Raw genomic sequence first — 12435 nt, forward strand, 5'->3', positions numbered from 1 at the left:
CAGAAAGGTATATGAACATAATGAGAATGGCTTTCCAGGTCACTACCATTTCTGTTGTGCCCATGATTGCACTCCAATTCCTCTCCACTATGCCTTGGATAGAAGCTGCCTGGCCCTTCCCTCTTGAGCCTTCCTGCCCACAGTGAGGGGTCAACACTATCAGACTGGGGGAAGCCAACCAGAATGGCTCTCTGAGAGCTTTCTTTCTGGTCCAAAGAGAGAGAAGCAGAGTTGGCAGCAGCCATGATCCAAGCTGAGGAAAGGAGCTGGTGTGCAGGATTCAAGCCAACTCACAAAGAGGAGAGAGATGAAGAGTGAACGAAAAGCATGATGGTGACCAGGTTCCCAGCTCCAGAGGTTTCTAAGGTCTGCCTAACCCCTACTCTTTCCATTGCCTGGTTCCAAGTGTCAAAAAAGGTCCCTTTTCTGTGTATGCTGATTTGAGTTAGGATTCTATCACTTGAAATTAATTCATGGGTATTAAGACTCCAAGATGGCAAAAGCCCTAAGAGAATTCTCTCAGGGCCTCTCTTAAGTATAAAGGAAAGCCTATTATTAAGAAAGCAAAAAGAAGAGAAAGTATTTCCATTTAGAGAGAAGTATACTTAGGTTACTTAGGTGATCCCAAGAGTATGTTAAGACTCCTGTCAAATTTCACTATTTTGTGCGCCTGGGTGGTTCGGTGGTTGAGCATCTGCCTTTGGCTCAGGTTGTGATCCCGGGGTCCTGGGGTTGAGTCCTGCACCAAACTCCCCACAGGGAGCCTGCTTCTTCCTCTGCCTATGTCTCTGCCTCTCTCTGTGTGTTGCTCATGAATAAATAAATTTAAAAATCTTTAAAAAAATTTTTTTTAATTTTTACTATTTTGGTTGAAGTAAGGGTATTGTTATTTACAAAAATGAAAGGTAAATACTACATGTTAGCTTTTAATGTTGCAAAACCTACAAATTAAAATATATACCTATATGTCCAAATATTTTATAGGAAATGCACCCCAGCTGTGTCATGTTTTATCTTACTTTTTAAGTCACATATACTGCATTTCTTTTAGTGCCATCTTCTAGGTTTATGCTACCCTAAACCTACACCACCATGCACAGAACCACAAGAGGCAGGAATGGCCCTGTGCACAGATACAACAGCCTTCTCTTAGTAGTCTCAAAAATCCCTGATTCTTGAACTGCCAGTCATATTCTATTTTATAACAAGAAATCCATCAACATCTCATCAAACCTCTATCTCAGGATGAAAAGTCCATTCAACTAACATATTCAAATATACTGCTCCTCCTCAAACACAGGACATCCTGGGAAAGATAGCAGTGTCCTACTCAGCAAGATGAGCAGTGTCTAGAACTACCCAAGTAAAGGCCAGGAGCAATGTGTGAGCTCCATTTCAATGAACAGAGGAGACCGGTTTATTCTGATACCAGACCCAGGGTCCAAAAGGAAAGGACTATGCTTCTGCAGGCATGCAATGACCAGGCCTCTATAATTTAGCTTCCCCAGGGAGCAGAAAGGAGAGAACTAAGAAAGCAGACCAGACAGGCAATCCAAGTATTTTATGATTAGCATCAAGGTTCCCACTCTCACCTCTGAGAAATGATTCATGAAAGCATGACACTGGGACATAGGACCTTACCTACAGAAGGCTGGAGCTGGGCCGGAGCTGGTAGTGAGATATTTGGTACTGAAAGTGTGAAAACTTCTGCCGGTGACTGAACAGAGGGAGTATCTTCTGCTGGTGGTGTGAAATCTATTTCATCATCAAAATTATCTTCAAACTCCTAAAATAAAAGAGGAGCAATGTCATACTTGATATGAACCAGCATATTAAAAACATATGCTAACTAACGTCTGAGACATGAGCATTTACTCACTCATCTGAAATACACGGCCTTAATTTTTTCCCCCAATTTGTACCTACTTAAGTAAAAAGCATACATAATTGTGTTCTCCAAAGTGAAATAGCAGAATTGGTATGGTTTGAAAATAAATTATCCATACTTTATGCAACTTTTTCAACTGACAGCTTGGACTTAAGTGCAACGTTTTCTAAAATGATCATAGACCATCAAGTGGAAATATTTGTCTAGGTTGGAAATTTTCAGTTATTAGAGCTTCGGCTACTCTTTTTTCTTTATTATTCACTTTCACAAATCTTTTAACATATTGAATCAAAACAGATTCATTTTATTTTTTTTTATTTTATTTTTTATGTATTCATGATAGTCACACAGAGAGAAAGAGAGGCAGAGACACAGGCAGAGGGAGAAGCAGGCTCCATGCACTGGAAGCCTGACGTGGGATTCAATCCCAGGTCTCCAGGATCGCGCCCTGGGCCAAAGGCAGGCGCCAAACCTCTGCGCCACCCAGGGATCCCTGGATTCATTTTATTTTAAAACTATATAAACTTTTCTAATTGCAACAGGATTTCAATCAAGATAAGGACAGTTAAAAGACCTCAGAAAAGATTCTTTCTCTCTTTCTTTCTTTTTGTTTTTTTTTGAAAAGATACTTTCAAGGAAGTCTTATTTTCCTGGGAAAGTAATAATGGAAAAGTTACTGAACTAGGTAGAAAAATCATCAGTGTCTAAAGAAGGTGAGGATGAAGCTGTGTAGCATGTTGGTACTACTGACACACTCAGAATGTCTGGTTTTCTGAAGATGGCAACTTTAAAACCAATGCTGTGTCTGTAAAGCTATAGAGATCTTTTCAGTGACTCTGTTCAGCAGAAAGCTACCATGACTCCTGCTATCATCATTCTAGTGAGCTGGGTCTCCCTTGGTACCCGTGTTCATTTAACATTCATACAGAGAATGATCAAGGTCATTCATTTTCTCAGATAATTAATGAGTATTACCCCCACCAGGCACCACAACGGAAGCCGAGAATAAATCAGTGAACAAGACTGTTTTCCACTCCTCTACAGAATATCCTTTTCGGGCAGCCCAGGTGGCTCAGCGGTTTAGCGCCGCCTCCAGCCCAGGGCGTGATCCTGGAGACCCTGGATCGAGTCCCGTGTCAGGCTCCCTCCATGGAGCCTGCTTCTCCCTCTGCCTGTGTCTCTGCCCCTTTCTCTCTGTGTGTCTCTCATGAATAAATAAATAAAATCTTAAAAAAAAAAAAAAAAGAAAAAGAATATCCTTCTTTTCATTTTCCTTCTCTACCACTTCTCCTTGCCATTCCCCACCCTCCCTACAAGGGAAAAACCAGAAGGTAGATTTCTCTAACATGTATGTTCTCTCATTCTTATACAGGTCACCTACATTGTCAAATGAATTATGACATTTACTGCTATTTGTAATGGGGTGGGGAGGGACCAATGAGGTGCCGTAATTTCAATCCATGAGGCACCTCTGAATGGAAGAGCTTTGCTCAATTCCTCTTTGGATATGCCTAAAGCTTCTCTCATTAAAAAAGATTTGGGGGGGCCTGGGTTGGTTGAGCATCTCTTGGTTTCAGCTCAGGTCATCGCCCTGGGGTCATGAGATTGACCCCCATGTTAGGCTCCATGATGAGCAGGGAGTCTGCTTGGGTTTCTCTCTCCCTCTTTCTTTGCCCCTCCCACTCACTCTCTCCTTCCCTGTCTTTCTCTAAAATAAATCTTAAAAAAAAAAAAAATACTTTATCCATCACTCCTACCTTAAAAGCAGTATCACTCAAAACTCTGGCAACCAATGATTCTAAAGATTCAAAGAGGTAAATCAGCCTAATAATAAACATGGGGCTAGGGAGAAGACTGGGTCGCTTTTATAGTTATACCAGCCGCTGCCTAGATACTTAGGGGGCTAGTTGCTTCCTCTGCTAGGCAGCAGCTTCCTAGTCTGGAACATGACTTCCAAGGGACGGAGGTCTCTGACACTAAAACTAAAGGAATGGACACTCACCTTCAGTCATGTCTTACACAGCTGGAAAAGATCCTCTATACAATGTGGTCCTGGGGCCATATGTGCCAGAACCATGTGGGTAAGCCTGAGAGAAACACAGACTCCCAGAATCAACAGCACCATGAACTCCCTGGGTCAATACTGAGACCCAGTCAGGTCAGAATAATCTAAGGCAAGAATGAGGCATCATGACCTGTGAGAGAGCCTGGATTTCTGTTTCAGCAGCACCGATCAGACTTTATCTTTGTCCCCAAAAGACAAGGTGTCTGTACACAGTCCCTCAGCAAGACTGAGGGTCAAGGGCAAGAGATTCTCTGCCTACCACTGTGCCCCCATGGTGGTACAGTCATTAACTTCCCACAGAAGTGTCTGTAGTGATTTCAGGGCCTGGGAGCTGATATTGTGAATAAAGCCCTACCCATCTGTTTAGGGTAGAATCTTCTAAGGAAAACGTCCTGTACTAGTAAGTCTTTTCCTTTGGCCTTCCTCTGTTCTCATTCTCCCATCTGTGTTAGCATAGAGCCAAAAGGACAACACATCTCCTTACCTCTTGGAGCTGCCTCCAGACTCAAGGTAGAGAAAACACAGAAACAGGTTGTGAGACCCTAGAAATAATGTTCATGTGTCCACTAAAAAGAGGGTTTTTAAAAGCTACAAGACAGCTTCCTCCACTCCCCAGTTTGAACCAAAGGCCCTCAGGGCCCCCCTGACAACCCTAGGACAACTAGCAGGGCTCAACATTAAGGATCATTTTCTCCACATGCATTCCTTCTTTTTCTTCAAGCATTCCTCTTTAACAACTATTCACTGAGCCCTACTGCACACCATCAGACATATGCTAAGTTCTTGAGTAGGATATCCCAGCTGGTTTCCAGCAGATTCCACCCTTCTGTGGCTACAACACTAGGCCCCTCCCCCTCAGCCCTACCAGAATTTACAACTGGTACCATTCTTTCTCCCCCTCAGAGAACTCAAGGGTTCAGGTACAACAAGAGATGATCTTTCTCATACACAAAACATATTGGTGGATCCCATGGCCTCAGTAATCTTAACCACCACAATTCACCAGCATACAAAAGTTGGGGCGGGGTGGGGGCGGGGGGGGGGGGGGGGGGAATCAGCCTGCTCTTCCTTATAGGCCTTACAGCAAGTGAATTCAATCATCCTTTATTCTTCACTTAGTGAAAATTAAAATAGGCAGGTGGTTATTGTTGCTGATACTTTAAAGCAGGGTCAGCAAACTACAGCTGGTGGGCCAAATCCGAACCATTTAATTCTGTAAATAAAGTTTTACTGGTTCACGGCCACAACCATTTGGTTTCATGTCTCATGTCCATGTTGAGGGAGCACCACAATGGTGGAGTTGAGGCTGAGTAGCCATGACAGAGACCATCCAGCCCACAGTATCAACTATTTACAATGGCTTAATATATTTACTGTTGGGCCCTTAACAGAAAAATTCTGCCCACCCCTGTTCCTGAGGGACTGTGATACACAGCCCACCTATTGTTAAATGTAACAGAGGATGATCTGAAGTGTTTCCATCACCTGCACTCACCTTGAAGTCTATTTCCGGGTCCTTACAGCAGGAGACACAGTTTGCAATTAATACTATTAATACCAGTAAACTGCATGCAGACAGGATCACAAAAGATGAGACTTCTGCAGCAGGTGCTTCTCCTGAAAAGAGAAAGAACTAATATTAACAACACAGACATTCCAAATCAACTTTAATATGCAAATCAATAGGTTTCCCACCCAATATAAAGGGGGCCAAGAGTTAAGAAAATAATGCCTAGTTGTTCAAGAGACAGCAAATGACCAATCCAGGATAAGATGTCAGGGTTTAAAAAAAAACTCTGAATATGGAAAAATCTTCCATTTACAGAGGAGCTAACGGGACACTCCCAAGCCCCCCCCCCCCCCTTAAATCCTTCCCCCGGCTTCCACACACATCAACATCTTACGTCCCCAGTGCAAAATGATCAAAATTAAGACTGTTAATATGCTATAATGCTACTCAGGTTTCACCCAGTTTTCCCATGTCCCCTTTCTTTTCCAGGATTTCAGGCTACCAGCGCTGCACTCACTCCTCTCATCTCTCTGATCTTCCTCAGTCTTCCCTCATGTCATAACTTGGACACTTCTGAAGAGTGCCGGTCAGCATTTTGTAGAATGTTCCTCCGGTTGGGTTGCCTGTTGTTTTCTGCCTAATAACTGGACTGAGGTTACAGATAGGTGGGAAGAATCTAGAAGACCACAGCAAACTACCCTTCTAGTCACATCACGTCAGGAGCACACAGCATTGGCCAAATTTCCTCCCAGTAACGTGAGGCCTCATCTCCTGGCCCAGGTGCTTTCTGCCAGGTGTCACCACTGGTAAGTTACCACTTTTCCCCTTTACAGATCCCTTAAGAGTGGGTCACAAAGTCCAGTTCACACTTGCAGGGAAGTTTTATGCTGTACTCCCTGGAAGGAGGAATACTACAGAATCTATAGACATATGTTAATAATGCCACAGTAATTCATATTTGGAAGACACTTTGAGGCTGTGCAAATATCCCATGTCTAAAGTCTGGCACAGTTATTTTCACATTTGTCACTGTGTCCTATCTGCAGTAATTACCACTATGACATTCTAATGGCGATCTTCTATCTCCATCAGTCCTTCTACGTTTATTACTTGAAGTTCTTCTATAAGGAAGATTTGTCCCTTCACCTTCAATTATTTATCTGGTCATTTATTTAGTTATGGACTCATAGACATTTATTTTATATTCTTTGGGTTACAATCCATTATTAAAATTATTTTATAGCTCAAATTGTTCCAGCTTTGGCCCCTGGCAGCTCTCTCAAGTTGACTACTGGATCTTTTGGACATGCCCCATCTTTTCCTTCTCCAACACTTCCTTATTTTCTGGCACAACCAGAAGCTCTAGGCTTTTCTTCTGTTCTCCCCGCTCCAGCTTTAGAACCAGCCACTTCTTCAAGGAGCCTTGGTCAGAGTAAGAAGCTTTCTTTCAGAGCACGGGGCTGCAAACTACAGCCTGTGGCCTGTTTTTGGCATGGGAGGGGAAAGGGAGACCCCAACTTAGAATGACTTATATTTTTAAAGGGGTGTTTTTTTTTTAAGATTTATTTTTATTTATTCATGATAGACATAGAGAGAGAGGCAGAGACACAGGCAGAGGGAGAAGCAGGCTCCACGCCGGGAGCCCGACGCGGGACTCGATCCCGGGACTCCAGGATCGCACCCCAGGCCAAAGGCAGGCGCGAAACCACCGAGCCACCCAGGGATCCTGTGTTTTTCAAAACTAAACAAAATGCAACTTTTCCTTTCAGCAAAGAGTTATTTGTAAAACATCTTATTTGCTAGGGCTATTCTGAAGCTTTTCTTTCTTAGGGTGAATTGCTTCGTCTCACCTAGTGGTGTTTGACTAAAATAAATGACTCTATGCTGCTTGCTTTTCTGAGATGTAGTAACTGACATATAACATGTAAGCTCAACGTTCGGTACACTGAGGGGAAGCATGGAGATAAGTTAAGGAATGAGGTCACTGTTTTCTTGAAGTGAAACTATAGAACCTGAAGAAAATAAGAACTAACCCAAACTCCTATGTGGAAAAAAAAAAAACCATTTTTTTTTTTAAGATTTATATATTTATTTGAGAGAGAGAGAGAGAGAGAGAAAAAAAAAAAACATGAGTGGGAGGGACAGAGGGAGAGGGAGAAAGAATCTCACATAGACCCTATGCTGAGCATGGAGCCCGATGTGGGGCCCAATCTCACAATCCTGAGACCATGAACTGAGCTGAAACCAAAAATGTTCTTAAATATAAATGACCTTAGTGAAGAGCAGAGAAGTCTGAAATCAACAGCAAACAGGACTAAATTCCTTTCCAATTACAAGAGGTTCCTCTGGGAAAGGACAATGCTGAAATCCATGCTGTTACAAGCAGGGATCAGGCCAGCTGAAGCCTTGCTCAAGTCAGCTCTTAAGAAAGTAAGAGTTAACCAAGGGTTGTTAAGAATCTGCAAGTTCCTGGGGTGCCTGGGTGGTTCAGTCAGTTAAGTGTCCAATTCTTGATTTCGGCTCAGGTCATCATCTCAGGGTGGTGACACTGAGCCCCGCATCGGGCTCCACATTCGGCATGGAGTCTGCTTAACATTTTCTCTCTCCCTCTGCCCCTCCTTCTACTCATATGCACTCCCTCTCTCTCTAAAATAAATAAAATCTTAAAAAAAAAAAAAAAACTCAAGTTCTAAACCAATAAAATCCAAAACATAGAAAAATCCATTTATTGAATAGAGAAAATAACTTGGTGATTCCTCTCAAAGTCAGATGTCCCTGAAAACAAGGACTCCCCAACGAACACTTGTGTACACCCAGAAAGCTAAGTGTTGAGCAGAGAGCCACTGAGAGCCACCTCTCTATGACCAGAGGCCCATAAGAAAGGCACTTCTTCTCTTTCTCCTGGCAGCTACCACCCTCTCTCACCCTGCAGAGCCTCTGCTTCCCAGTGGTATTTATTCTTACAACTTTGTTTCATTCCCCTGACTCATATAACAATGATTAAATAGGACTCCTGAGGCTTAGATAGCAAAGCACTTTCATATACACTGTATTTTATTGATTTTTAAGAGGCAGTTTTGTCCAACCTCATTTCAACATTCCTAAATGTCAGGGGCATCTTAGACTCAAAAGAAAGCTAGTTTACACTGGCAGTATTCCTTCTTTCTTAATGGCACAAAAATAAAGGTGTGTCATAGTCAATCATATCAGAGATTTGTTAAAATACAGTATTACTCCATTCAAGCATCACAAGACCTCTGAGGGAATCTGACCAGCTCCATATCACATATGAGACCAGTGAGAAGCCCAAACTCAAAGTGAGAAAGTGGCAGGGCCAGACTCTGGGTTCAGGGGTGCTAAGAACAAATGCCCCATTGCTTCCTTTGATACCACATTGTTTTGCCTCAAGGAGGTTAACTTTTAATACTTAAAAACAGCCTAACCTAAGTACTTTGAACCAAAGGCCACTGTTGTTCATTAAAAGTTCATACTTCTGGTGCTCTCCTCCAAACTCCACAAGGTAGATATTAAATTACTTTTTCCTGTCTTTTCACCATAATTTTTATCATCACATACTATCTATTTATTGTAAAATTTGATGAGCACTGCCTGAAGGCCAGCTCAATTATCCAGTTCATAAAACTGTCTTCTATGAGTCATTAGGTAGGCATGAAAAGTCAGACTCATGTTAAAAATAACTAGTTATGAGGGGGTTTGCCCTACCTTGATAATGTACTTATTTCTGTTAAGACACTGCAGAGGCATCTGCTTTCTCATACTCAGATTTCTTCCACGTAGGTGAGGCATACCTCAGGGTCCCCCAGTGCCACTGAAAGGCCTCTATAAATTACCGCCTAAGAAGAAATTCACTGGGTAGGCTCAAGAGAAATTTTTTTACAGCTGTACCACTTTAAAAGAGTATGTTATTTACTGTATCTTTCTTTTTATCAGTTCAAAGCACTGTGTTTTAAAAAATTCAACATACCAATGAAGGAAAAACTGCCATAAAATGAAGATATCAAATCCACCTATGAATAGGCTGGAAGGTGAGATGGGTTTGCACAAACCACAGAGAGGAAGTAAATTCTAGATGTGAAGAATGACAACTAAAATCCCCACACCCCAGCAGTTCAAACTACAAACTGGGCCCCTGGAAACAGGAAACTAAGAAGACAGCTTTCCTTCAACATTCTCAGCCTACAGCATTCAGAAATGCATAAAGCAGACCAATCACCTACCAAAGAAATACATCAATGACCACAGGAGTGTATCCACACTTTTAGGCAGCTTTACGGATTACAAACCGAAAATGAAGATAATTAGAGGTTTGGAATAGTTAGTATGCTTCCCCAAGACACTGATTAAAAAATACTTGGCACTGCCAAAGCCCATTCTGTGAGTTTTCATTTCACAGTTTTCAAACCATTTTAATAGATATCTAGCACCTGATTTAATAAGCAGAAAACTTGAGAAACCCTAAGAAGTGGGTACATATTATCTGTTTTATAGACAGGTAATTTGGAGAATGCAATTTCATGGCAATGACTCAGAGTAAATCAGGAGTACTACCTGATTATTAATTCAATCATTATAAATCCCTGCCTAGAACCTCCCTCAGAACTTGAACACATATGTAATTAACTAAAGAGTTACTTGTGAATCCATTTTTGGATTAAATAAAAAAATTTTAAGGTCCACAGATAAAAACAAGTGATGGTATGTGCAAATCCATTAGGGACTGAAAATGCTGATACTCTTAATTTTGTCATTCCTTTCCCAGTCACTAACTGATACACTTTTATAGAGAAATGTCTTCCTATTTACTGTTTGGTTATCCAGTGGTAAATTCAAATCCTTTGGCTACCACTCCCCATCCTGAAGCTACTGAGGGGCTGCCAAGAATCACTCCATTAGCATAAATTCAAGTATGGCTGAAAGGGGCTTGTTATTAACAACAAGAGATGCTCCTATTATCTCATCAGGAAATTCCAAGGGTTTTAGGAGTTCTGTGCCAGGAAAGGGACAAAGACCTACATATTTCCTATGATGTCATGGGTATGTATATATCTCAGAACAAGGATTGGGAGACTATGGCCTATAAATGAAATCCTGCCTAGTTGGTTTGGGTATGGCCTGCAATCTAAGAATGGTATTTACATTTTTAAATAGTTGTTCAAAAAACAAAACAAAAGAATTTTGTGAATGTGACATTTATATCAGAGACAACCAGACATGATGTGCCTCCCAACAGAAAAACACCACCACCTACTAAACAGTACAACCAAAAGCAAACAATAATAACAAAATATCAAGCCTGTATCTGACAAACCCTCTAAATCTAAATACCAATTCATAGGAAATAAAGAGAATCCTGGAACATATTAAATAACCACCACAAGAATGTGATCGGTGAAGTAGAGGTTACCAGCAACACCAAGGAGGAAAATCTGCATTAGGAGAGATGGAAAAGAGACTGGAAGAGGTTTGAAAAGACATACTAACCGACTGCAATGCACAGGTGTCATTTGAATCATGATTCAAACTCAAAATATCCTGACATCTGAGACAACTAGAAATCTGAACACTGGTAACTGACCATATTAAGGAAGTTAAGACCTTTCTCGTAGGAGTGATAATAAATGTAATTATGTTTTTAAAAGTAGTCCTCACCTTTTTACAGATAGTGACCTATTTAAAGGTGTCTGGAATTTGCTTCAAAATTGTATGAGGGCAGCAAAAGTGATGGGGGTAGCACGACAGAAGACAGCCAGCAGCTCATAAAAGCTGAGTGAAAGCCACAGGGGAGGTCAGTATAGTCGCATCTGTCTGGTCTTGCACAGAGGTGTATGTTTCAAGTTTTCCATTTATTACATAATTTCTTCATGTCCATTAAATAAAAAGTTTAAAATGGGGGGGGGGGGGAGTAGCTATAACAATTCACAACCTATATTTCTGTCTGCTCTAAGAATGTGTATCAGTTTGTTAGAGCTGCTGTAACAAGTACCACAAACTAGGTAGCTTCACCAATCCCAGAGGCTACAAGCCCAACATCAGATGTCAGTGGGTCTGGCCCCTTCTGTGGGCTGTGTGGAAGGATATGCTCAGGGCCCACCTCCTGCCTTCTGGAGATGGCCATCTTCTCCCTGCATCCCCTCTCGCGGCCTTCCCTCTCGATCTGTGTCCATGTCCAAATTTCCCCTTGTTATAAAGACACAGTCATTTTGGATTAGGGCCTAAAGACCTAATTTTAACTTGATTACATTGATGAAGACCCACTCTCCTAAGAGGGTCACACTCCAAGGTAACAGGAGTTAGGACTTCAGCGTTTGAATTTGGGGGAGTGGGGATACAATTCAAACCATCTCTATGATACATGTTTAAATAAAACAAGAAAAAACAAAAACAGATCAGATCAATGGGTACACAATGCTACTCCTGGTCAACAGTGGCTACCAACAGAGGGAAACCTGGCGTCTGGGGAATGAGGAGAGGCTGTTCTGTCCTTGTATAGTTCTTAAATTTTGTCCTGGGGCTTCCCACAATCTTTAGCCTTATGTTCACACTCCTTAACAAGCCCCACTGTCCCTCATTGTCACCTGCCATCTGCCTCCCACCCCAGGCTTGCATCACTCCTAACTCCCTAGTGCATCTAGTTTCATCTACCATAAACTCCTCGCAGTCCTTCCAGGAATGTCCTCTGCCCCTTCAGAGTCTGTGAGTTGACCTTCTCCCCAACCAGGAGCCTCTCCCACTGGCACGTTCTCCACTCATTCATCCTCACCACTCAGATCTCAACTTGGAAAGCTGTCCCAAAGTTCCACAAGTTAGAGTCCCTGCCTCTGGAGTCCCCAAGCACCTGTACTGCCCACCGTAAAGTTTATCATACTGTGTATTTTAAATGCCCAGATGTCCTCCGCACGAGACTGCAAAGCTCAAAGGGGTCAGTGGCCAAGTCTATAGACTCCAGCAATG

At 42.1% G+C, this 12435-nt stretch overlaps 1 protein-coding gene across 1 annotated transcript in view; it reads right to left on the reverse strand.

Annotated features, from left to right (window-relative positions):
- The window catches only part of LMTK2 (lemur tyrosine kinase 2), an 80267-nt gene that overhangs the window by 51178 nt on the left and 16654 nt on the right, over nt 1-12435 (reverse strand). The window contains exons 2-3 of the mRNA XM_025986245.2: nt 5449-5570; nt 1642-1786 (exon numbers count right to left, since the gene is read on the reverse strand). Coding sequence (XP_025842030.1) covers nt 1642-1786; nt 5449-5570 — 267 coding nt within the window. The remainder of the gene's footprint in view (nt 1-1641; nt 1787-5448; nt 5571-12435) is intronic.

Source organism: Vulpes vulpes, chromosome 3, assembly GCF_048418805.1.
Source record: "Vulpes vulpes isolate BD-2025 chromosome 3, VulVul3, whole genome shotgun sequence".
NCBI classification, from domain to species: Eukaryota; Metazoa; Chordata; class Mammalia; order Carnivora; family Canidae; genus Vulpes; species Vulpes vulpes.